This window comes from Mustelus asterias, chromosome 15 (genome assembly GCF_964213995.1).
Source record: "Mustelus asterias chromosome 15, sMusAst1.hap1.1, whole genome shotgun sequence".
Classification (NCBI taxonomy): Eukaryota; Metazoa; Chordata; class Chondrichthyes; order Carcharhiniformes; family Triakidae; genus Mustelus; species Mustelus asterias.
Window position 1 is genome coordinate 42,253,976 of NC_135815.1, and position 27,663 is coordinate 42,281,638.

The 27,663-nt window shown below is 41.3% G+C and overlaps 1 protein-coding gene across 1 annotated transcript; it reads right to left on the minus strand.

Annotated features, from left to right (window-relative positions):
- Positions 1–3,443: 3,443 nt before the first annotated feature.
- On the minus strand, positions 3,444–27,596 carry dtl (denticleless E3 ubiquitin protein ligase adapter). Its single transcript, XM_078229827.1, has 15 exons — positions 27,502–27,596; positions 25,052–25,174; positions 24,296–24,394; positions 21,751–21,812; positions 21,533–21,653; positions 21,144–21,209; positions 17,640–17,755; positions 17,441–17,514; positions 17,186–17,289; positions 16,648–16,752; positions 11,025–11,137; positions 9,078–9,167; positions 7,931–8,045; positions 6,261–7,096; positions 3,444–4,710 (listed from the first exon to the last, which is right to left on the minus strand). Exons 1-15 carry the CDS (start codon positions 27,548–27,550, stop codon positions 4,654–4,656), a joined length of 2,130 nt encoding a protein of 709 aa, XP_078085953.1. The 5' UTR covers positions 27,551–27,596; the 3' UTR covers positions 3,444–4,653.
- Between the last annotated feature and the right edge of the window lie 67 nt (positions 27,597–27,663).

Consider the following 27,663-nt stretch of genomic DNA (forward strand, 5'->3'; position numbering starts at 1 on the left):
TAATATTGCATTGCTTCAGCTAATTCTGTTGCACTTTACACAATATAGGTTAAAGAAACTTGAGATTTAGAAAAAGAGATTTTATATAAAAAGCACTAATCACAATTTCCAGACATTTCAAAACACTTGGAAATGCTTGTTGTAGAGAAATACGGCAGCCAATGTATATACTGCAAAGTTCAAACACTGACTATAGAAACAATAATTAAATCAGTTTATGAAGTTGGGAACTACTTAAAAGAGAAGGATGATGGAAGTGTTGCAATTGGACAAATTTCTTGTTTTTACCTTTCACTGCGCCAGTCTCAACATTCAATGGATCCTGTTATTTTTGTCATCTACAGGTGATGCCACCATCAGATTGTCCCTCCCCTTTGTGTCCCAAAGTGTTCCTTCTGCTACTCCTCAAATCATTCTCCTCTCCTTCCCACAGCGACTTCCTTTGCAAGTGCAGGAGATGCAACACCAACCCTTTGACATTCTTTGTCATGGTCAAGGGTCACAATTACTGTTCCCAAATGAAACAGATTTACTTGCATTGTCAATTTAGTATATTGTGTTCCCTGCCTCCGCTGTGGTTTTCTTTATAAATGGGTGGACCAAACACAGATTCGGCGATCACTGGTGGAACACCTCTGCTCAGTCCATAAAAACATGCTGGTCTTCCTGCTGCCTGTCCATTTTCATTCTCCATCCCACATTAACTTCCTCTTCCAGCACTGTTCCAATGAAGCTCATGTTCAGTATTTAATCTTGCTTGAAATGGAGGAGTTAAAACCTGACACTCCATTTCATTAACACATTTTTGGGTTCAGAAAAATTTCATGTTCACCGCCTGTCACAGACACCAGCCAAAGGAGTAGTTAAAGAATCCTGGAAACTTATGCCAGACTAGGGAGCTGTATGTAGCATTTTCACCAACCATAAAGAATCTCATCCAACAATCAGATGTTAAATGACTGCCAGAGATCTCAATTGTACTTGAGACAGTTTATCATGTGAGGAATTAAAGGCAAGTCTGGCCTTCATTTCTTAGGCAGCAGGTTTATTGCAGACAAGGGAAAACCTTTCGTGGTATAATTTGATCTCTTGACTACTGGCAGGAAGATGAATGTACTTGCATTAATAACATACCTTTCACATACTCAAAGTCCAAAACACTGTGGCTATCTAAAATAGGACCTTAGTTTCAAAGTGACTAATTATATGCAGCACAGGTCCTGGATTATACTCTCATGCCAGACTCTACCCCCATGTCACCTCTGCTTGGTCAGTTCGCCCTGCTTTACTTTTTCAGGTGACAACCTTTCAATCAGCATTATACTCTTATTAGTCTGCAGCTCCCAAGAGGAAGTCCTGTCTCATAGAGCTGCCAGTCGGTCAGTAGCTCTGTACCAACACCAGGGTGTGATCACTGCCAGTATTGCAGGAGGAAGAGGAAATATGGATGCCCCCAAACCCTAGCAAATCTGGGATCCCACCAGGGCTGGGTTAGGGTGGTTGCAGGGAGGCAAAAAGAGTGGGACCCTTCGATTGGCACAGGGAACTTGTGAGGAGACTAGCCAGCAAGTCCTCAAAGGTTGTAATCTTTGGATTACACCTCATGCAATTTGCTCACAAATATAAATAGGATAAAGCAGATTATGTGGCTGGAAAAAGGGTGGACAGGTTGCATGTGAACCTGCTGGGGGGGAAAGGGAATGGCATTAAAATAGCTTAGCAGGCAAATAGGAACTAGGATGTAACATTAGAGAGGAACACACAAAGGATTGGAACAGACAGATAGCATGATTTTTTCCACTCCCCCCTTTCTACTCATCAGCAGCCCATAGAGTTAAACTTGTCAGGCTACATAGTTGGCAAAGGCCTCTTCCACTGCCCATTAAATCAGAGCATCAATTGGATGAGGCCTTTAATTATGTATTAATTGCTCATTCCACAGGCAGGCAGCCCAACCAACACCTCCCCTTTCACCCATGGCACAGTTCTGTAATTTACAGGTCTACCTCTTATTTATCCACCTTCAGGGGGCCTGCAAAGATCAGTCCAGAAAGTCCATCTTTTGGACTGTTGGTTCAGAAAGGAATGTTGTCCTAGACCCCAGGATAACTTCTGTTCTACACAGAACATCAGGGTTTTTTTTCCATGTACTTGCAAACAGGATTTAACGTTGCAGTACCTCTGCCAATCCTGCATTCTCAGCATGTGCTGCAGTGTTATCTTCATATCCAAAGCTACCATTAAACCAAGCTGTCACAATTGACATTAGGCTTATTCCAATCACTGAACTGTATATTTTGTTCTATTAATTAAGGAAACATTTTAATAAACAGCAGGATATTTACCATAAGAGTTAAGCCCCTGGTAGTATTTCAGAGGTCAGAAACTTGATCAGGTAACAGATTTGAACCTTTGGTAGATTCTATGAGGACTTATTTGAGACAACCTTCATCTGCCCCAATGTTCCCTGATAAGAATTTGAATATACCATTGCAGAGGGCATTTAAAAATCTGAAGTCACATGTAGGCCAAACCACGCAAGGATAGCAGATTTCCTTCCCTAAAAGGAAATGACTCAGATGGGATTTTATGACCATCGACAATAGTTTCATGTCATCATTAGATTTTTAATTCCAGATTTTTAGTTTCTATGGAATTCAAATTCCATAGAAATTTGATCTGTGGTGAGATTCAACCCCAGATCTTCAGCGCATTACCCTAGCTATCTGGATTACTCATCCAAAGGCAATACCACTATCCCACTGCTTCCCCTCATGTAAAGCCACTTTTGAATGATCTGCTTTCTAAAAGCTGGAACATAGTGATATTGCTCCTGTTCTTCCTCTATTGCCTGCATTCCTTAATGTCCAAGAGACAGCAGTAGTACATTATTAAGAAGGTGCATGGCATCTAACAGACCAATTGCAAAGCTGGGTATGGTCAGACCTAGTGTTTAAACTGCAGAAGTGTTGATTTAAACACACCAAAATCTGCTTTATTATGTTTCTGGTGGTAGCACAGCTTTTGTGGATGGAGAGCTCTGCAGCTGCAGCTTGGTTCCGGATAGCAGCTGTAACTAAAGGCAATTTTACTTTCTAGTCAGTGATGTTACAGCCTAGTTGTAATAAAGGCAACCCAAGATACTGGCACAGAATGAATAAATCGTGGTTACTGCAGTAAGCAGACTTGCACCATGTTCTGCTTGTGATCACAAACAAGCTAGGCATTGATTAAGTGCATCCCTTTCTATTAAGAAAAATGCTAGGATATTAATGGAAGACAATACAAAGCAACATGTACTTCAAGCGCTTTGATTAATTCAGTACTGCAGCATTGAATGGAGAAAGCACTACATATTTTGGAAGCAGAGCCTTGCTTCAAGCTGCAGGGTACAAATTTAACCAAACTTCATGGAGAAAGAAATCAATTAAAACCTTGTAATTACTTTGAGGGGATCAATGCAAGCTGCAACTTTAATTTGCAATTTAAAATAAAACTGCTCGAGAAAATGAAACACTGAAACAATTATACCTCAGGGATTACGCAGTAAAAATACTGCTGACAATTCGATGATAAGCTTGAGTTGCAACATTTTTTACAGCATCAGTAAGTTAACCTTTATGTACAATAGATAGGAACATAATTAATAAAACAATTCTGAAAAGTTAGAGTAACATAATGAAAGTAATGGTAAAACACTGTCAAGTTAATAGGCTTGGAGAATGGCAGTGAAGTTCAACTGCTCAATGTAAATAAACTACTGTTTTGACTTAAGAAAATCATCAATGTACCTCCCCAGCATCATCATTTCATATCACGATTACACCGCCTTGACGCTCAAAATATAACCCATTCCTTGCAACTTTTTAAACTCCACACACATTCATGTAATAATAAGAAGAAATCCTTATGCATTCTCAAAATAAAGATGGTAAAATCTATATAAACTATGCAAATAATTTAGCTACAGCTAGGTGTCTGTATTTAAACAAAAATACATTTAAGGACATGAAGCAACAAATGTTGAAATATGCGGAGCAAAGTTTCAAGAACAATAGGGTTAAAACTGACCAGTAACACCACCAGTTTATGCACATAGTTGCAATTCAGTGTTTTTGAAAGGTAATACAAGATTTTTAAAGAGAGAATAAAGTGATGTTGGAAATTGCTGTTTAAAATTCAAATGGAATCACATCTTTTGCAGGAAAGTAAACAAAGTGGTTATTTCAGTAGTTAACCATTGATTAGTTAAATGCAGGAATTCTGCTTTCACTTGTCCTTTATTTTCTGCAAGTTGCTCATTTCCCAATATGGAAAGATGAATTGGTTTTTCCATTATAAACATACAGAAAAATCCACTGGCCTTCTCTATGTAGACCAATACTCAAGATAACGCCTCAGATCTATAGTACAGTGTTCCATTACCAATATATATTTTATTGCACCAGAATTTGAATTGTTACCTAGCAAGGAGGAGGTTTTTTTAAAAATCCAGTTTAACTGATAAACTAATTGAAAGAACTACACATCACAGATGGCACACAGATGAACAACTGCACAATGAAGGCAAGTGTTCCATCAAGAATGCTGCAAGGTCATAATGCAGCATCAATTTAAGTCAATAATTTGTCCATTCTCAGCAGAACAACCTGGTCAGTCAGATGGCTTTTGCTGAAAATATGAAGAAATCTTGCGCATTGAAGCTGGAGTCTGTAGAGAAAAAAATAACAGCTTGTGATGTAAACTTTGCTACTCAAGTAATACATTTTCTGAATATTAATAGTTTGCACATGGAAGGTAAACTAACCAATACCTGTTTTGCATTTTAATCAATTTAGCTTAAATGGAAATTGCCAGTGGCATCAGCAAATTGATTTAACTGATGTAAAGCATGCAAGGCTGTTTAATGGTTACCAGTTCATGTTCAGATGCAGTAAGACTTGTACTACATTCAGGCTTGGGCTGATAAATGACAAATGACTTGCGCACCACACAAGAGTAAGAGAATGACCATCTCAAAGAGAATCAATTCACTTCTCCATGACATTCAATAGTAACACCGAATCCCCACAATCAAGATCCTGGGGTTACCGTTCACCAGAAACTTAACTGAACCAGCCACATAAATACTGTGGCAACAAGAGCAAGTTAGAGGCTGGGAAATTTAGGGCGAGTCAGTCATCTCCTGACTCCCCCAATGCCTGTTCACCAACTGCAAGGAACATGTCACAAGTATGGTGGAATACTATCCAGTTGCCTGGATGAAAGCAGCTCCAACACTCAAAGCTTGACACCATTCATAATAAAGCAGCCCACTTGATTAGCACACTATCAACCAATGCATTCACTTCCTCCACCACCAGCATAGTGGCAGCAGTCTGTGCTATCTACAAGGTGCATAGCAGCAATTTATCATGGCTCTTCCCAAAGCCACAACCTCTAGCACCTAGAAGAACAAAGGCAGAAGGCACAAGGGAACACCACCACCTGCAAGGTCCCTTCCAAGTTGTAGACCATCCTGACTTGGAAATAGTGATATAGAAACATCAGATTGAATCAAAATCTGGGAACACCCAGCAATGCGTGCTTTTACATTGACAGCAATGGTTCAAGGTGACTCACTATCACCTTCTCAAAAGCAATTAGGAGTGGACAATAAATGCTTATCTTGCCAGCAATATCCATATCCCAATAAGAATTGTACTTTACCTGCAGAGTTTTACTTCATATCTGCCAGGGGTTAGATTTCAATGACAATTTAACCAAAATAAAATACAGCGCCATTCATACACAAATAAATTTAGACATTAGTCAGCATCTGAAGACATACCAGAATTCTTTATCATTAATAACTCCGTCAGAGAGAGGAGATGCAATTTTAAAAATTCCAAACTAACTTTCTGAATGAGCGACTCAGCAGTCATTTTTTTATATATATATAAAAAAGGGGCACTAATTGGGGAAAATGAGTGTTTAAACCTGTATAGAGCATTTGGAAAGCAGTACCATTAGAGAGAGTGAATTATCCATAAGCAAAAGGAGAAACCCCTCATTAAGGGCTATTAGCACAAGTGTTTAAAATTGGCAACGGAACAAAAAAAAGGCAATTGCAACTTTGTAACGTCAACCAAAACCAAAAGTCTAATTTGCGCATTGGAATCTGTGCAACTTAAACTTTATAAACATAGGCGTGTTTATTTCATAATCACTATCCTGACAGCTGGACCCATCATAACACAGCATTTCAGTAAATGACTTACTGGCAAACCTGCTGCAGTCCTTTCTTCCCTTTTCTTTGCAGCTGGACTCCATGCGAGTGTCGGACTGTTGGGTGATCTCCTTATCTTAAAGCCCATTTCAAATTTCTGTTTGTCCCGTAGATCTGCAAGCCAGTTTGAATTTTGAGGAGAGCCGTTTTCTTTGTCCAGCTTTGTAGGTTGCTGTCTGCAGTGGAGTTTGCAGAAGGGGGGAGAAGCTTCCAGGTCTGGACTAGGCAAAGGGTTTGCCAGAGGGAAGTGTTCCCCAGTATTACAGTCACACCTTTTCATCCCTTTATCTTCGGTATCTTCAATAGATGAGTTTTTCCTACTCTGCTCCTTTATGTAACAGATAGCAACTTTACATTTTTTAGAAAGGGGACTGACTTCTGTTGCAGTGCTGCTGTCTTCATTTTCACTCTTGGTCGTTACTGAAACACCACTGGTGTCCAATCTCCTTTTAGCTTTCCTCTCGAAAACCTGGTTGCTTACAGTTTCCGAGACATTTTTTGACTGACTTTCTTCAACTGGGGCCAACACACTCCTCGGTGAAGTATTGGGGGTATGAGAGAGAGAGGTAGGAGTACTGGGACTCTTAACAATCCATTTCTTGATCGACATTTTCCCAGAGGTAGACTTTGGAGAAGTAGAATTTGTCTGAACTAGCTGACATGGTCTACAGTTATTGCCCAAGGATCTTTGAGCCACAGAGGTGGGTGTGCTGGAAGAGCCTCCACGGACATTAGGGGTACATACAGTTTGCTGTGGTGATGGCAGAGTTGGATCCTCTATCACTGATGTTTTAGGAGGAGTATTCTGTATTGGCTGAATGGTAGCATCTGTTAAAAGCAAGATAATAAGACAGATTAAAATTCAAAATTGCAAAAGTAAAGAAACGGCAAGTTAAAGTTGCTAATCCATAAATTCTGCAGACAACATTGTCATGTTATCAGGAAAGTATTTGGAATGTAAACTGCAAGTATTTAAACATCCTGCATGTTTCCACAATTTTGTGCCCGCAAAGTTAGTCTTCACCAGCACAACAATTCATAGCCAAACTCCAATTTGCTTCAAAATATTTAAATACTGCAGTTTTATGTTCATATTCGCTGCTGAGCACAATATGGCCAGTTACAACTGGCAGTCCCAACTGCAGAGAGATCAGTTCACGTATGATTCATTTCTGCTCAGCTGACCATGTCAAACACTTGCCTCTCCATCATTGCAAACAGTCAGCTAAACATATTGCAATCAAGACTGGAAATTCAAGTGATAAGAGGATTGAAAACCTCATTCTCATAGTTATTATGGTGCTTAGTAGCCATGAGGATATCTAATAGCAGAAAAAGGAGCCTACCAATAAAACATGTAAAAATGGGAAAGTACAGCCAGCATTTGAAGGAGAAAGACAGGTTACATTTGGAACAATGCTACTGTAATTTAAAGGGTTACTGCTAAAACATTTAACCTAGTTTTAACTTTCACATGCCTAAGAATGACCTGTTACAAACAGCTTCTATTTTAAAAAGTTTTGAAAATATTGCATTTGTTTAGCACAATTTGCCCAAGAAGAAATTTAGTTCAACATTCTATCATATACAGGGTTAGCTCTGTAATGTATACATACATACAGTTCAAATCATGCCACTGTACACAAGACAAGACCACATTACCTTTCTCCAGATGCTTCTTCTGACACACAGATCCCACCAAATCAGACCTTGCCTCACCAATTTTTTGATTGAGACGCCAGATTCGGACAGTATTATCATCAGAACAAGTGGCAATCTGAAAAAGGAGACAAACTCGAATTAGGACTCCAAAATTACAAATAGTTGTGCCTTTGTGGTGTATAGATTTACAGGACGGGCTCTTACTTATGTAGTTGAAAGCCTACCTTCATGAAGTTGGTCATTTTAACTTTTTAGAATGGACACCATTTCTGGTCTTTGGGGCATTTTTTTTACAAAAACTAAACATTGCTGATAAAGCAAAATTATAGAATGATCACCCAAAATAATTGTTTCCTTAAAGGCCACAGAGGCCATTCAGCCCATCAAGTCTGCACCGACCACAATCCCATCCAGGCTCTATCCCCATAACCCAATGCATTTATCCTAGCTAGTCCCCCTGACACTAAGGGGCAATTTACCATGGCCAATCCACCTAACCTGCACATCTTTGGACTGTGGGAGGAAACCAGAGTATCCGGAGGAAACCCACGCAGACATGGGGGAGAATGTGCAAACTCCACACAGACAGACACCCAAGGCCAGAATTGAACCCGGGTTTCTGGTGCTGTGAAACAGCTGTGCTAACCACTGTCACCGTGCCGCCCGGATTAGAGATGCACCGACAAGATTTGCTACCTCAGGATGTAATTCGAATACTCTGAGGAGCTTAGTCCAATTGTACACATCAAAATTCTTATTTTGGTGGGGTAATTAGCTATTCATATCTCTTTAGTGAAATTTTGTAGAATCACTTAGCTTAGATACCACCCCCTACTGGCTCAAATGTGAGTTGACCAATTTACAGTTGCAAAATCAAGCAAACAGGACTAATGCAAAGTTATATTAAAAAATAATTTGTTACATACTTGACAGAAAAAAAATGTTCAATTTTCAAAGCAAATAATCAGGTTATTGAATTGGCTCAAGGCAGATGCCCCAAATGCTTCAAGCGCAGCGGATTAACCAGTTGTTAATGACAGACTTCGCCTGATAATCTGGAACAAACAGTGTTTATACTATAGCCAAAGTGACAGTGACTTCCCCTTTATTACTACCTGGGTCAAATCACAAACACGTGCACACTGACCTTTGAGAAGTCTGAAGGGCACCAGGACACACAGGTCACCTCTTGAGTGTGCCCGTGGAGCATTGCTGGAGGATGATGGGGATCAGAGGTCTGAAATAACAAGAATGAGGATTAAACTGATTAGCATTAAAGCAAAATAATCCAACAAGCCAAACATCATCTGTTGCACTATAGCATTGTGTTTAGCTTGATTAGGTCTCATTAATGTAATAATAAATCCCACATTGTATTCAGGTGAGAGAAAGTCACAAGTGGGATAACTTCTAATGAGTGCTGCAATTCAGACTCATTATTATTGTGAAGTTCCATGAGCATTCAGTCACTGCGATCAAAATGCTGCAGTCTCGACTGGAACACTGCCAAGAAGACTCCAGAGTGCTTTGGGATCATATGGTATAGTTCCTGACACATTAGTGTAGCCTAAATTGCAAATGATAAGATGACAGAATGTGTCAATTCTCAGTTCAAACATCCCATCTTCAGAGGTTAGGCTCATTTGTCTGCCTGTCTCAATCAAGTTCACCCACTTTCAGCAGATGGTGAAAAAGGGGTCTTGGAATCATCCATCTGCACGGGAGACCACGAGAGTTTGGTGCTGAATTTCTGTAGAGAGTTTCCACTCCCCCAATCTACACTGGAACGGCACAACTCACTGGAAGCGGTTGCGAGTTCATCATTTGCAATATCTGCTCTTTCTTTTCCAAAGGTGATAATTCACGCTGTGGTGTAGTGCAATAAACAGCTCTATGAAACCTACACTGACGCTCAACAGTGAAGTTAACCTATTCAATTGTGAAGGCATCACAACCAGGCTGAATCCAGTTTTCATTTAATCTACCTGGAATAACCTTCCAGCAGAAATTCCTAGTTTATTTTTCTACATCCTAAAACCAAATACGGAAGTCAGCTAAAGTACCACTGCTGCCCCAGTTAGTATCCTGCTAATACTTTACAGAAGTGATTATATAGGTGTCTCCTTGTTCAGTTTCTCACTTCACAATGAAGTACCAGAAGAGCCCTGAAGGTGCTGATTAAATAGACTCCTGCACAACACAGAACCATAGCTGTGATTCAACATGGAGCCTCATTGTCGAAGACTGAAATTAATTGTACACTTCCTCAGCCAAGGGAAGATTGTTGAAAATGAAATCGGTGTTGATTTAAAAGACCCGGTGCTCAAGCTCCCCCACCATAAATTCTCTCTCTTGCCTCTCGAAGAAATAGTCACAGGAAGATTCCTAATCTCCTACAACAGTTCTGGAGACTTTCAATTTCCTGTGATGAGTCACCCTCTATTTCAGCACTGACGCAGATGTGACAGTTAATAGATTGGCTGTTACAGTGAACTCAAACATGAAAAATCTATCAAGGAAAAAAAATGTAGGTTTACAGTGAGAGTGAGCTGGGCACAAAATATATTTAACAAGACACTGGAGCAAGTTACAGCAAAATCCAGAAGACTAACCTAGGCTATACTAGAATTTAGCAAAGTGCTAATATTAATGCTTAAACACAGAAACAAAACATTTAAATTTAGATCCTAAACTAAGTGCAATCTATCCAAGGTTTATGCAGATCTGGGTAGTCCCACTTCTAGCAATATCATCAAGCAACAACCCTGTGCAGCCCACACAGATAGTGGCTCACAGTGCTGCCTGTCCCTGAGGAATTTACATTAATTTCCCGCCCAGTGAGTCTGTCATATCTGACATTGTGATAATCCATCCAATTCAGGGACCCCAACTGAACTTCTCTTACATGGCAAGCAATTGTTGGTTGTAGTAACTCAATACAATTCATTTGCTTTCAGCATAACAGCAGCACGGTTGAGAAAAGGGGAGGGGAAAGATCTGCAGTGCTCTTTGATGTAGATTAAAGTGTGTCGTATTTATAAGCATTGTGCCTTGCTGCATCGTTTCCACTTCTAACCGCACAGCAGTCACTCACCTTCCAGATATAGGCATTATGGTCATTGGATCCACTGAGGAGGAATTGATCATCCAAACTAAGACTGGCCTTAATATAGAAGGTGGAGTTCTGGTGACCATTGAAGGTTGCCACTATATAAAACATAAGCAATCGTTAAAAGAAAGAAAATCCAAGAATTAATATTTTGACTGCTTGGGTAAACTTGGCATCAGATTTTAAGTCTTAAATTATTGGAAATTTTAAAACCATACAGAATCGGTCAAGCAGCTCAAGAATAATAATGTTATTATGCATTTATATTCCCAAGTTTGCATTCTTCCCCAATGGTAAAAAATCTCCAATTGTTGTCTTGACTGCGATCCTGAACTTGATAAACAGAACAAGTTCCATCAAGGCTAAAGCAAGATGTCAATGTAAGCAGAGTCCATATCAGACATTTGAGGAAACTACAGTGCAGGTGAGTTCATTGAGCTGTGCCCATATTTTCTCACACGGCTATGTTTTAATCTCATGCAATGCAGTCACAGCAAATTAAGCTTTTCATAGGGAATGCAGCTTGCAAAATAGAAGGCCTTCACTCTGGGAAGAACCCTTAAAACTTTAATATCTTCAAAATAAATTTCCAACTCATTCCCTCAGGCAACTAGTATTAGACGTGGGGGGTACTTAAAGAAAGGCAAGTTTAGAAAAAAAACATATCTGGTAAACTTTGCCTCAAGATCTACCAACCCAGTTATCACTTTGGAAAGGTGTTTTGCTCACTAAGCTAGATTTTTAAGGCTATAAGAGCAATGGACATCAAATTCTCACTTAACCAGATTATTTTGTGATTTACCTCAATGCTGCATGTATTGGAGGTAAACTCACTGCTACAGTTCCTTACACACATTACAGGCGGCAACAAAAATTCCTTAATGGTTGCAAAGCATTTTGGAACAGGTAGAGATCATATGAATGCAATGCCTTTTCTTTGTATTCACATTACAACTCCCATCTTGGTATGCAGTTGTTTCACTTTGCATCAACACTAGAATTGTGGGGCAAAAGATCAGTGCCCAAATGGAGTTCTGGGTGCATTTATAGATATATTAAATATTCTTTCATGGAACGTGGGCTTTGTTGGCTAGGCCACCATTTATTTCCCATCCCTGATTGCTCTTCTGAAGGTGATGGTGAGCTGCCTTGAACATAGTCCATGTGCCGTAGGTATACACACTGTGCCATCCAAGGAAGTTCCAGGATTTTGACCCAGCTGTGAAGGAACGGTGATTATAATTCCAAATCAGGATGGTGTGTGGCTTGGAGGAAAATTTGGAGGTGGTAATGTCCCGGTCACCAGTCCTTCTAAATTCGAGGTCACAGGTTTGGAAGGTGCTGACGAAGGAGCCTCGGTGAGTTGCATCATATAAATGGTACGCACTGCTGCCACTATTGGTGGCGGAGGGAGTGAATGTTTAAGGTGGTGGATAGGGTGCCAATCAAGTGGGCTGTTTTATCTTAGATGGGGTCAAACTTCAGTGTTGTTGGAACTGCACTCACCCGAGGCAAGTGGGAGAGTCTCCCATCACATTTCTCAGAACCCCCACAGCACAGGAGGCAGCCATTCGGCCCACCGAGCCTGCACCGACAACAATCCCACCCAGGCCCCAACCCTGCATTTATCCCTCATATTTACCCAGCTCATCCCTCCGACACCAAGGGGTAATTTATCATGGCCAATCAATGTAATCTGCGATTTTTGGACTGTGGGAGAAAACACACGCAGTCACAGGGAGAATGTGCAAACTCCACACAGACAGGCCCCCAAGGCTGGAATCGAACCCAGGTCCTTGGAGCTCTGAGACAGCAGTGCTAACCACTGTGCCACAAGGCACTTCTGACTTGGGCCTTGCAGATAATAAACTGGTTTTGGCGAGCCAGGAGATGAGTTATTCTCCACAGAAATCTCAGCCACTGACCTGCTCTTGTAGCCACAGTATTTATAATCACCGGCCCAGTTCAGTTTCTAGTCAATCGTAACATCCAGACTTTGACAGGGTTCAGCGATGGTGATGCCATTGAATATCAAGGGGAGACAGGGATTCTGTTTGGAGATGATCATCCCTTGGCACTTATGTGGCATGAACATCATGTGTCACATATCAGCCCAAGCCTGAATGTTGTCCAGGTCTTGTTGCATACAGACATGGATTGCTTTGGTCTATGAGGAATTGTGAATGGTCAACATCATCGGCAAACATCCCCACCTCTGACCTTCTGATGGAGGGCAGGTCATGAAGCAGCTGAAGATGGTTGGGTCTAGGACACCACTCTGGAGCAGCTCCTACAAAAGATGTCCATGGCTAACTTCTAATAATCACAACTATCTTTCTTTGTGCTAGGTATGACTGCAACCAGCAGAGATTTTTTCCTCTTATTCTCTGATTCCAGTTTTGCTGAGGTTCCTCAATGCCACACTCAATCAAGTGGTCCCTTTATGTCAAAGGCAATCACGCTCACCTCGTTGTCCATATTTGGACCAAGACTGCAACATCAGGAGATGAATGGCCCTGTCAGAACCCAAGCTGAGCATCATTGAGCAGATTATGAGCAAATGCTGCTTGATAGGACTGTGGATGACCCCTTCCATCCCTTTTCTGATGATCGAGACAATTTTCCACATTGCCAGGTCAATGCCGTTGTTGTAGCTGCATTGGAACAGATTGGCTGAGGGTGTGGCTAGTTCGAGAGCACAAGCCTTTAGTACTGTTCTCTTGGTCCATAGCCTTCCCAGCTTCCAGCATCTCTAGCCGTTTCTTGATGTCATGTGGACAGAATTGAATTAGCAGAAGACTGGCATCTGTGATCTTGGAGACGGAGATGGATCATTCACTCAGTTGAATGATGGTTACAAATGCTTCAATCTTGTCTTTTGAACTGATATGGTTCTCCCATCATGCAGGATCAAGACACTGGTGCAATCTCCTCTTTCTACAATTTGTTTAATTGGCCACCACCATTCTTGGCTGGATGAGGCAAGACTGCAGAGCTTAGATCTGATCCTTTGGTTGTGAAATTGCTCAGCTCTGTCCATTGCATACTCCTTTTGCTGTTTGGCACATAAATAGTCCTCTGTTGTAGCTTCACCGGGTTCATACTTCATTGTAAGCATGCCTGGTTTTGCTCCTTGTATGCCCTCTTTCTTCAATGATCCAGGGTTGATCTACTGGCTTGGTGGTAATGGTCGAGTGGGGGATGTGCCAGGCCATGATGTTACAGGTTGTACAATTCTGCTGATGACCCACAGCACCTCATGGATGTCCAGTTTGGAGTTGCTAGATCTGTTTTGAATTTATTCCATTTAGCACAGTGGTCGTGTCACATAACACAACGGAAGGCATCTTCAAAGTGAGGACAGGACTTTGCCTTCACAAGAACTGAGTGGTCATTCCCATCAATACTGTCATGGACAGATGCATCTGTGACAGGTGAGGACAAGGTCAAGTAGGTACTTCCTTCACCACCTACTACAGACCCAGATTCAGCCAGGTCATTCAGTACTGGTGCTATGAAGCCACTCTTGGAGATGGATATTGAAGTCGCCCACCTAGAGGATATTCTGTGCCATTGCCACGTTCGGTACTTCTTCCAAGTGTTGTTCAGCAAAGCGCACTGATCATCAGCTCAAAGGTCAGGGGTAAGTAATTTGCAGGAGATTTCTTGCCCATGTTTGACTTGATGCCATGAGATTTTGGGGAGTCCGGAGTCAATGTCGAGAATTCCCAAGGCAATGCCCTCTGAACTGCATGCCACTGCACCACCACCTGGTGAGCCAGGACATAGCCTGGAATGGTGCTGTCTAGGGTCTACTCATTGTCCATAATGAGTTTGTGACTATGTCAGGCAGTTACTTGACTGGTGGGACAGCACCTTCTGCATGGTCAACAGGGCTGGGTATGTCGTTGTCATTTCTGGTCCCTTGGTTGATCCTGGCTGGTACATCCCCATACATTCCTTCACAGCAGTTTGATACAAGAGTGGCTTGCTGCACTGCTTCGATTTATTATTGTCACATGTATTAGCATACAGGGAAAAATATTGTTTCTTATGTGCTATACAAAGCATACCGTTCATAGAAAAGGAAAGAGTACAGAATGTAGTGTTACAGTCATAGCTGGGATGTAGAGAAAGATCAACTTAATCCAAGGTGGGTCCATTCAAAAGTCTAATGGCAGCAAGAAAGAAGTTGCTCTTGAGTCAGTTGGTACACGACCTCAGACTTTTGAATCTTTTTCTCTACAGAAGAAGGTGGAGGAGAGTATGTCCAGGGTGCGTGGGGTCCTTAATTATGCTGGCTGCTTTGCCGAGGCAGCATTAAGTGTAGACGGTGTCAATGGGTCGGAGACTGATTTGAGTGATGGACTGGGCTTCGTTCATGATTCTTTGTAGTTTCTTGCATTTTTGGACAGAGTAGGAGCCATACCAACTGTGATACAACCAGAAAGAATGCTTTCTATGGTGCATCTGTAGAAGTTGGTGAGTGCTGTAGCAGACATGTCAAATTTCCTTAGTCTCCTGAGACAGTAGAGGCGTTGGTGGGCTTTCTTAACTATAGCATCCGCATGGAGGGACCTGTTTGTTGGTGAACTGGACACCTAAAAACTTGAAGCTCTCAACCATTTCTACTTTGTCCCCAATGATGTAAACAGGGGCATGTCCTGCACTGCGCTTCCTGAAGTCTGACTATCTCCTTTGTGTTGTTGACATTGAGGGAGAGATTATTGTCGTCACATCAGTTCACGAGATTCTCTGTTTCTGTACTCCCTCTCATCATTGTGGTGTCATCAGCAAACTTGAAAATCGAGTTGGAGTGGAATTTGGCTACAGTCATAGGTGTATAAGGAGTGTAGTAGGGGACTGAAGACACAGCCTTGTGGGGCACCAGTGTTGAAGATGATTGTGGAGGAGGTGTTGTTGCCTATCCTTACTGATTGCGGCAAGGGCATTAAGAGTTAACCGCATTGCCTGGAGTCACACATAGGTTAGGCCAGACAGCCAAGGAGGGTATTAGTGAACCAGGTGGGGTTTTAAGTCTACTGACAATGGTTTCACGGTCACTATTACTGAGACTAGCTTTTCATTTTAGACTTAACAATTGAATATTAAGTCCACCAACTCCCACTGTGGGATTTGAACCCATGTCCCCGGTGCCTGGGTCTCTGGATTACTAATCCAGTGACATTACCATTGTGCCACCATCTAGAGGGAGACCTGATGGAAAGTCTCAACTCACACTTTATTCCACAGTCAGTTTGGACCTAGACCCCAAATTTATATTATGTTTTTAACTTTTACCTACACTGTAGGTTAAATACAACTTGTTTTACTCAGATAAATTATTCATCAGAATTTTAGTAATAGTATCTACACAGCATCTTTCATATCAAAATGTTTTAAAATGCTTTACACAATTACTTTTTAAAGTGTCGAGAAGTTGGAAACATAAAAGGATGCAGAGAGATTTTATATAAAAAATAATCTAGTTCTCATTTTTAAAAGCAGAAAGAAAAGAGTAGTCGAACAATTAACATCATGGTCCCTGAATAAATAAAACAGGTCCTCTCATATCACAAGTGTAATGGAGAGGCCATTTCTTACTCACCTGGTACAGTTTTCAGGCCAGTCATATTAAACATGTAAATGTTATCATCAGTGCAGCTTGCAAAAAGATTGGAGCCTTTTGAATCCAAGACAAGACTGGAATATCCTACAAAGTGAGATTAAAATTCCCCAATTATTTCACGACATTGCTTAAAAATCTATTTTATACACTGCCAGAAACTAACTGTACTTACAACTGAATCAATTAACGCTCACACCCACACAAGAATGTAGTTCAAAACAGGGCCGTTAGGCCTCAAACAGTGTCAAACGGATCCTCTATTCTTTTCTAAATATTCAGGCCGGAATGTAACAGTTTTAAATCTTCAATGTTTCATGACATTAATTACTTCAATATTTCACCTCTGCAGGACTTGCTCCCTGCTACTGCTATTTGTCAGTCAGTCATGCACCATTTCCTCTGCTCCTTCAGGGGAATGATGCTGAAATGTTCCTACATTCAATAGCAGATTCCTAACCATACATCAATGAATCCTCACCCTCTCCCACAGCTGCACCATCAGCAAAAGTATATATACCTAGCTTCCGTGCACTGGTTCCTGGATAAAGGAAGGACTGGACTGGCACAGGATCTTGGTGATGATGGGTGTAGTTCTTCCTCAAATCCCACACTTTGATGACACTGGAAGATAAATATAACCCATTTTTAAAGATTTGACAGGCATTGCATAAATGCTCTAAAAAAATATCAGCCTTGGTTCAGTGATAGCGCCTTATCCAAGTTCAAGTCCCAATCTATATGGAAACGCAGCTCTCATTCCCGTTTCCCTTACCCATCCACTGCTCCTGCAGAGATCAAAGTTTTCTCATCTTGAAAAATCACCACCGTTACACTCTGCAGAAAATCCTGTGGAAAACAAGAGACACAACTCAGCACATGGATCAATCCTGACTATCATGACCAGAAGACTGGAAGTCCAAATACTAAAGCAGCAGTGACTAGAGCACCACTACAGACAAAAGGAATCTTACCACAGAAGGAGCAAGTCCCCTAGCTGCCTGTCGTCGTTTCTTCTGTTTTGGAGGAGTATGCTTGGCTTGCGTGTTGTGAGCACCAGTAATTTGCTTCACTTGTCTGTAAAATCCATCTAACCAAAAGCAAGTCGTCGATGAATAACCTTGAACTCAACACACAGTCTTCATCCCCCTGCAAATCCAGTGGAACCAATTTACCCAAATGGTCGCTCTTTGTGCTTTAATATAGACAGCAAGAATTAGCCATCTCTTGGACCTGGACTGGGAAGGGGGTGGAGAGGAGAACATCACAGCCAAACAAAGTAAGGCAGTATTGTAATCACCTACTGAGGCTAGGGATCTCAGCTTTGTGTTCTGTATGGCTCAGGTCCAAACTGACGCAGCGCAGCATTATATAGGGGGGGATGGAATTGAAAAATTAGGGCCTCATCCTTTTTCCAATTTTAAAAACTGTACTCATTTAAACTGATCTTAAATATAACACATTTGTTAATGGGTCACTGGTAACCATGTAGGTATTGCTCTGAAGGGAGTGCCAAATCACACTAAAAAAATTGGAAATGATATTTGTAAATAAATTTATATTATTGCAATAATAAGAAACAGAAAATGCTGGAAATACTGAGCACATCTGTGGGGAGAGAAACAGAATGAACGTTTCAGGTTGTGACCTTCCATCAGCACTCATTTTATTTCAGCCAGCCTCCGCAGTATTTTGCTATTATATATTATAGAAATATGGCATCAGTGTATAGTCATTTTGCTCCTTTAGTCACATGAGCAGCCTGGGAATGGAGGGATACAAACGATTGATCTAGTTGGACCAAGGAGCGGCACAGGCTTGGAGGGCCGAAGGCCTGTTTCCTGTGCTGTACTGTTCTTTGTTCTTTGAAGGGGGGGGGGGGGAGGTTTAACACAGATATCAGAAGGACATATTTCACACAGGGGGTCGTGGGGGCCTGGAATGTGTTGCTGGGCAAGGTGATGGAGGCGGACACACTGGGAACGTTTAAGACTTATCTAGACAGCTATATGACCGGAGTGGGAATGGAGGGATACAAAAGAGTGGTCTAGTTTGGACCAGGGAGCGGCGCGGGCTAATTGTTCCTTGTTTCTCGTTTCAAGGCTTCATTCTATGATCATCTTGCTGGTGCCAGTACAGAGCGAGACTGCGGATAGTTGGGAACCTGTCTCGGGGGCAGGGAATTCATATGGTGTTCATGGAAGTGGAAATGACTAGGGTTGGGAAGCATTTTCCGATCAGGGCCATTGTGATCTCCTGGACTCGTTTCGATCGCCTCAGGGGATCGGAGAGGAATTTCCCAGATTTTTTTTTTCCCCATATTGGCCCTGGGGTTTTTCACTCTGGGTTTTCGCCTCTCCCTGGGGATCACATGGTCTGGAATAGGGGGGTGGGGGTGAGTTAATAGGTTGTAATGAACAAAGCATCGTAGCTGTGAGGGACAGCTCGGTGGATAGGATATTGGTATGTAGATAGGCTGGAAAATTGGGCGGGGATCCTGGATTCAGGATTCAATCCTGGACCGGGGAGCGGCGCGGGCTTGGAGGGCCGAAAGGCCTGTTCCTGTGCTGTATTGTTCTTTGTTCTTTAAACAGGACTTTTGCAGTCAATGCACCACTGACGTCAGCATCTGCTCTTTAAAATAAAAGAGTAGAAACCAAAAGTTCCGAATTGCTATAAAACAACTTCTAAAAATGTTTCTCTGAATGCAAATACTGCTCTAAGCAGTAAAAGCATATATGGCATTCTGTTATGGACAGACCAATGCACACAAGCTCTTACTAAAAGATTTCAATACAATCACCGAGGTTTTTACTTTACACATGGCACAATTTTGTTTTCTGCCACTTCCTCCTATTAAGGAAATATTTTAATAATCTGACGATGCAAGTAGTTAATATTTCAGTCCAAACATCAAAAGTTGCAGAAATGTTGGGATCACTGATATCCCAACAATTCATCAAGTTACACTGGCACCATTGACAAATCTCTAACACATCCAAGCCGGGAGACAAAAACTCATTACAAAAAGCTGTTCAAAGTGTCTCATTTTGTTACACGTGCACAAATAAAACAGAGAGGGACAGAAGAGTGTATCCCATTAACATCTGCATCCAGATTACTGGCACAAAAGGGAGGTATTTAGGCCTTTGAATCGACCACATCAAAATAGACCTTTCAGCTATACGTGCCAGTGGTGACTGTCTGAAAGAGCTATCTAATTCACCTCTTCCTATTTGTGCATAACTTCAAATGTTTTCTTACTGTGGTAAGCCCCGTTTCCCCACTTCACCAGAAGAATGGATTCAATAAAATAGTTGGAGCAGAAACGAAGTCACATGAACCTGAAAAACTTTAATCCAGTATTGCTCAGTACTTTAAGCTATGCAGAGTCCACATGGAGCAAATTGCAATTCTCTGATGTACAATTGAGTGATTTCATTACATTTTGCATTTTTCTTAAACAATGTTGAATAGTGCTCTCTTTGGTCAAGACATTACTGCAATACAACATATTAATTGTCCGAGTTTATGAATGAAAAATTCTAGTTTTGATGTGAGTTTTAGGAGATAGAGATCAGTTCAAAGAGAACAAAATGATCTCAACCAGTGTCATTGTCAAGCACATCTAAGCTGTCAATAGCAAAGCCAGCTGCGGACTAATGCTCCTTCTGTTCTTCCCAGCTTGATTTTAAACTAAAAAATAAAACACCCTTATAACGCATGAGGAACTGGCTTCTGTTTTTGCTACCAGCAACCCATACCTGGCTTAAGGCGGGGTGCCAGTCATTACAGACAGGCTTCAGACCATTTGAACTAAAGTTTGATAAAGCCTTTACAGCCAGCAACAGGGTCCGAGAGGTAATGGTTACCCCAATCAGAAATTCATTTGTATACTTAGTTAAAATGATTATTCTCAAAAGATACAGTCGTAATTGGACAGCCAGGAGAAATGGAATCTAGTCAACTGTAATTGCGCTCCATTTAATCCCACAGTTCTACTTTCAAGACGACCTATTTTTATTCCCACATCTCCTGTCTTATTGGAAAGTACTAGAAAAGATTTGATCATGGTGCCCCTGTAGGGTCTCCTAGTCTATCAGCAGCTACAATGAGTGACCAGTGCACAGATTCTCAAATTTCAATCTTTGTTTCAACATGTCAGGGAACGGTCTCAATCAATTGCAGTGAGTGGGGAAGTGGGGGGAGGAGGGGGGGAAGCAGTTTTTGCTAGGAATTTCTTGTGTACCGCTCAGGGGCTTATTACATATTTTCAACTGCAGGAGTGTGGGCAAGGATGTCTGTGACATATACATGTCAGGGACTCAAGATTAGGAGAGGTGACAAAGATAAAGTTTGTAATGGCAAATCTTCCTGATTCTCAAAGTGTGCTGCTAGGTCCCTGAAACACAATTAATTGAACACTATTGACACTTTAACAAAATGGGTTCATGTAACTAGCTTTAGGCAGCACCTACCTTTCTTACTGCAGCGGGTGTCCCAGACGATTATGTTGCCATCTCTTCCACCAGTGCAAAATACAGCTTCGGGAAAAAAAAATGAAGAGGATGAAATTATAGAAACCCTACAGTGCAGGAGACCATTCGGCCCATCGAGCCTGCACTGACAACAATCCCACCAAAGCTCTATCCCCGTAACCCCATGTATTTATTTTGCTAATCCCCCTGACACCGAGGGACAAGTTAGCATGGCTAATCCACACATCTTTGAACTGTGGGAGGAAACCCACACAGACATGCCGGGAGTTGATCCCGGACCCCGGCATTGTGCCACCATGCTGCCCCATGAAAACTAACTCTTCCTTTACAAATAAAGCTCTACAAATCAAAACAATTCAGAACAGTACCTTTTTCCTGCTTTCCAAATGCCACAGATTTCAGGCTGCACTGATGTCCTTTAAACGTGCCAAGGAGTTCACTCGCATTCACATCCCAGAGTTTTGCTGTCTGATCTCCCGAAGCTGTAACCTTCAGAACACAGACACACACACAATGCAAATGTTCAACAACACGATCATCACACCCTTTTCTCTGTTCGAGCAATGTACAAGGAAAACATACTTACTAATTTTGGCTCTCCAGGAACCCAAGCAAGATCAAACACTGCATTGTTGTGAGCCAGCCACGCTGAAAATATAAAACATCTAATTTAGAGAGTAGAAACCAGGTTAAAAACAGAAAATAGTCATTGAGGCCTCAGTACAAAGAGATTAACTGGTAAATACATTGTTAATTTAAGCTGTAAAAGGCATGAACAATTCTGCCCTTCCAAAATTAGATGAAGTCTACAGAATTTTGAGTTTCATGTTATTATGGTGGAATGTGGACAGTCCTATCACTAGTACTATGATAGGGGATATAATTCGGTGTGATGTTAGAATGATGAACAATAGTGTTGCTGGGTAGGAGATTCCCACTATTTGCTACTTTTAGTGATCCTAATAATGCATTTAATCATAGAATCATAGAAACCCTACAGTACAGAAAGAGGCCATTCGGCCCATCGAGTCTGCACCGACCACAATCCCACCCAGGCCCTACCCCCATATCCCTATATATTTACCCGCTAATCCCTCTAACCTACGCATCACAGGACACTAAGGGGCAATTTAGCATAGCCAATCAACCTAACCCGCACATCTTTGGACTGTGGGAGGAAACCGGAGCACCCGGAAGAAACCCACGCAGACACATGGAGAATGTGCAAACTCCACACAGACAGTGACCCAAGCCGGGAATCGAACCCAGGACCCTGGAGCTGTGAAGCAGCAGTGCTAACCACTGCTATTTCACCACTTTTAATAAAAAGTTGAAATCACACCATTTAAGCATACTGGTATCATTATACTCCACATCATCATTATACTAAACAGATGACCATTATATGTCAACAAAGACCTGTTACATGAAATTAGAATCAAGCTCAGTTCCTTCATCTTTAAGTTAAAAGATTAAATGATCAAAACCTCCATATGATACTTTAAAAAAAATATTCACAGTTTGATTTATTGTCACATGTATTAGTACAGTGAAAAGTATTGCTTCTTGTGCGCTAAGCATCCTGTTCATAGAGAAGGAAACGAGAGAGTGCAGAATGTAGTGTTACAGTCATAGCTGGGGTGTAGAGAAAGATCAGCTTAAATGGAAGGGAGGTCCATTCAAAAGTCTGATGGCAGCAGGGAAGAAGCTGTTCTTGAGTCATTTGGGACATGTCCTCAGACTTTTGTATCTTTTTCCCGATGAAAGAAGGTGGGAGAGAGAATGTCCGGGGTGCGTGGGGTCCTTAATTATGCTGGCTGCTTTGCCGAGGAAGCGGGAAGTGTAGACAGAGTCAATGAATAGGAGGCTGGTTTGCATGATGGATTGGACTACATTCACGACCTTTTGTAGTTTCTTGAGGTCTTAGGCAGAGCAGGAGCCATACCAAGCTGTGATACAACCAGAAGGGATGCTTTCTATGGTGCATCTGTAAAAGTTGGAGAGAGTCGTAGCTGCCATGCCAAATTTCCTTAGTCTTCTGAGAAAGTAGAGGCGTTGGTGGGCTTTCTTAACTATAGTGTCGGCATGGAGGGACCAGGACAGGTTGTTGGTGATCTGGACACCTAAAAACCTGAAGCTCCCGATCATTTCTACTTCGTCTCCATCGTGCCATGACTAACCTTTCAAAGCACTTCATAATGATGGTTGTCAGAGCCACCAGACGATAGTCATTAAGTCATGCTGCTTGGCTTTTCTTTGCTACTCGGTTGATGGTTGTCTTCTTAAAGCTTAAGAAGCCCCTGCATCTTTGCCCAGGGCTAGAGGGTCATGCACTACTACTGAGCATGGCTGTATTTAACTTCACAGCTCAGGCTAACAACTCCCTGCTTTCGGAGGGAAAACTTCTCCACGCCACTATGTCAATACTGAGTCAATGCTCCAAAGTGTGGATAATTGGGTGGCACAGTGGTTAGCACTGCTGCCTCAACGCCAGGGTGCGATTCCCTGCTTGGATCATTTGTCTGTGCAGACTCTGCACAGGCATTCTCCCCATGTTTGCATGAGTTTCCTCTGGGTGCTCCGGTTTCCTCCCACAGTCCAAAAGACGTGCTGGTCAGGTGCATTGGCCATGTTAAATTCTCCCTCAGTATACCCGAACAGGCGCCAGAGTGTGGTGACGAGGGGATTTTCACAGTAACTTCACTGCAGTGTTAATGCAAGTCTACTTGTGACACTAATAAATAAACTTTAATTTGATGGACTCTGACTCCTTTAAACTGGAAACAGAACAAAAAGGCCATAGGAGGCAACTATGTAAATGAACTTTTCTTGCCTGTGACGACCATGAATGATGCCTCAATGTCAAAGTCAGTCACTCTCACCTCACCAGTTCAGCTCTTTTGTCAATTTTTGGACCAAAGCCAAAGTGAGGTCATCAGAGCTCAAACTGAGTAAGTGCCATTTGACAGTATCGGCAACAACATTTTCCACCACTTTGCTGATGAATGAATTGTATTGATACAACAGTAATTTTTTTTCATAAACAGTGTAGTTGCATTACATGAGCAAAATTTATAAATATCTCTTTCAAAAGTTACCCAGGAAAGCAAACAAACAAAACCTTTGCACACCTCGCAAAGTTGGGTCCTCCTTGTTGTGTCGTTCTGCACCATACAGCCTGACTACACCTTCTTCATTCGCTACTCCAAGGACCTGACGCAACTGATCTGCTGTAAAGCAATCATGGTAAACATCAACCAGCATATCAGCAATATTTAATTTGCACATGGTCCTTTTTACATAGAGGGCAATACTAGTTACACAAATGAAGACTGAAGGAAGCTCACAATTTGGTATTAACATGTATTCGGATTTAAAGCCCTTTTTAGCATGATTCTCTGCATAAATATTTGGAGACTCTTCAAGTTGGATGGGCAGATGCCAACTCCAATGCCATCAAAAATATTTCTCAATCCAAGTGTGCAATTTATATAAATAACACCGTTGATTCATAAGTTGACAGATTGAAATGTTAGGCAGTGTTAAAACTCAAACTACTCACCACATTTTGAATTTCCAATTGGTTCACATTGTTGTTCCTCAACATAACTGAAGGAAACACATACTTGAATTGCTAAGGCTTGTTCTGTCGTTAATTCTGCCTCTTTGTTCCCATCACTACATGGAATCATATTTCAGAGTTTGCTTTGGATAACTGTAACTTCAGATGTGTCGCAATCAAACTTGCAGCTTCCAACTACTGGAATTGCAGATTGTATCAAGATCCCAAACTAATGCCTACTCTCAATGAAAGAAAATTTAGTGAGATTTAACAAGTGTGTGTGTGAAGTTTCATCTCACTGAAAACTCTGAATAGGTCAATTTACCTGTAGACCACAAGCAGACAAAAGGAGGGACTGGTACCCCGAGGTCACCATACGAAATGTGCTCATCCCGTCGATTACATTGGTAATACTGCAGCAGGGTCTCTAAGGGGTAACTGCGAGGTTCTGGTGGGAAAGTTAAAAGTATACTGTAACTGATGGAGAAGCAACAAAGAATAAACAGATGTTTGCATGAATGAATTAAACTTATCTTTTGTATCAGTTGCATCTTTAAAACAAAAATCAGGCTACAGTCAGATCAGCCATGATCTTATCAAAAAGGCAAAACAGGCTCCAGGGGCCAAAGGGCCTTCTCCTGCTCCTGATTCGTATGCATCAGCTATTACACATCTGCACATTTACAGCAGTCTGTACAGAAATGAAGCACTAACAAAACAGTATTCAAAAGGAAATCTGAAGAGAAATTTTCAACCAAGTTAATGGAGTTGAATTTTTCTTTGACTACCTCTTTTCCTCCCTCAAAGGCCAAACGTTCATCCTTCAGAGCCACTTTAAGTGGTAATTAACCGAACACAGATCTACAAGGTATTGGAGCTGATCTCAATTTCATTCTCATCCAACATCCATACTTTGCAATGTTGAACCACTAGATTGAAGTCAGGAAAAGCAACTGGTGTTGTTGCTCTCCTCTGGAAGGTGAAACTTGCAGCACTGTCAGGTGAACCCTCAGGTGAGAAAAGGTCACATGGGACCTTTCTGATTGGTATAACTCAGTTCCAGTTTGAATCAGGAGGAAGTATATTGCCTACAGGGAGTCGTTTTAAACCTGTATCACAAACAGTTGGATGGTGGACTTTCTGCACCATATGGTATCTCAAGTTGAATTTTTCTTCCTGCTTCATTCTGCATTATTTAACGACTGCTAGATAGAAATTGTCAACTGAGAGGCAAAACTCAAACAGCAACACAAATCACACTTAGCTCATTATGAGAACATACAAAAATGAATAACCGGAGACTGACTCTCTTTTCCATCTGATCTGACACTTACTGATACAGTGCAACATCTTAGCCCCAGTGCTCGACATCTGCTCAAGTATCCAAAGAATGTCCCCAATGGAAAATGTCAAAATATAATTGATAAAATATCCATGAAATGAACTTTTAACACGATAACACCTAACACATACTCAAAGTACATTGAGGCCATTCAGCCTTTCGCATCCCTATCCGATTAGTTCTCTCTCTGCATCGTCCCACTGCGGAACATGTTTTTTCTTTTCCAAGTACATACCCAATTCCCATTTGAAATTTTCTACTAAATCTGTTTCAAATCAGCCTTTTGGGTATCAATTTCAAATTGTTACAACTTATATAGTGTAAAAAAAATCACCCCAGCCACCAACCTACTGCTAGTAGAAATGGTTTGTCCCCATCTAAACAGCTCTATTAATTCAACCCGTAACTACCTTTGGTCTAAAGTTTCTCTAGTACCTTTACAAATAGATTCAACATCTTGTATTTAAATTGCAGCTTTAATTTAATTAAAAAGTATAAGGCATTGCACTGTAGCATTATGAAACAAAATATAATAACTAGGCAGAAATGGACACAAGGAAAGATAAACAATAGCTTGGTCAAAGTAAGCTTTAAGGAAGAGGGGTGGAGGGAACTTAAAGGCTGAGAAGACTAGGGGGCTGAAGGCATGACCAGCAATTTAAACCAGGGATGTTCGAGGAATGCAGATATCTCTGAGGGTTGTGGGGCTGGATATTACAGAAGGGGGGGGGGGGGGGGCGGTGCAATGGAGCAATTTGAAGACGGAAGCAAATTTTAAAATCTAATCCTTACTTAGCCAAAAACCAATGCAGATCAGCAGACACTGAGCGAACAGGGCTTAATCACAGTTAGATTCTTTTTTTATAAAGTATTTTCCCTTTATGGCAACACAGAAAATATATAACGCCGAGTAAAAACAAAAATTTGTTACACTCATTCAAAAATAATTCCTATAGAGCCTTGATTAAACTCATTCACAAATACCCAGCGGAAATAACTCGATCCTGGTTATTTTACACAGCTAGCGACTTAATGACAAGAGACAAAAGTAATACAAATGTGCGGATTGCCAGAATAACTTTTCTTCTAAAGCCAGTGCCAACTGAGACCAAGATCGTAAATAATTAGGATTATTTCGAACCTGCATTTAACATAATTAGAGAGTCGCCCTTGAGCTTTACTGCAAGAGGCATTTCAAACAATTAACCTAGAGGAATTTTACCTTTAAAATTAATAGTGGAAAAACATAAAAAAGAGATGAGTTTATATTCTAATATAGGTCCAGGACAGATAGTCATTAATAAAATGTAAATAAATATTGTTACAGAAAAAACTTAAGACACTCCCTGACTTTAAATAAAAATACATTTCTTAAATAGAGAGCGGATAGTCAAACGTAACTCTTAAATAGAAACAGGAGAGTAGTCTCTCACCCCGCGTTTTGCTGTGAATTCTGCTATTAAGGACAGCACGGAGCAGCATCTTGTAACTCAGACTCACTTAACCCACTGGAACTCCCGCGCTCTCCCCACAGTCAACCTCCCGCCAAATAGACGTCACGCCCGCTGATTGGTCGTCGAACGGAAGGGACGCGA

What these genes read in the sequence shown, in the direction of transcription:
- dtl (XM_078229827.1), bottom strand. Translation starts at nt 27,550, where the DNA reads ATGCTGCTCCGTGCTGTCCTTAATAGCAGAATTCACAGCAAAACGCGG. An exon ending in TTCCTGGAGAGCCAAAATTA is followed by an intron (nt 21,654 to 21,750) that starts GTAAGTATGTTT and finishes TGTGTTCTGAAG; the next exon opens with GTTACAGCTTCGGGAGATCA. An exon ending in ATAATGCCTATATCTGGAAG is followed by an intron (nt 9,168 to 11,024) that starts GTGAGTGACTGC and finishes TTGTTATTTCAG; the next exon opens with ACCTCTGATCCCCATCATCC.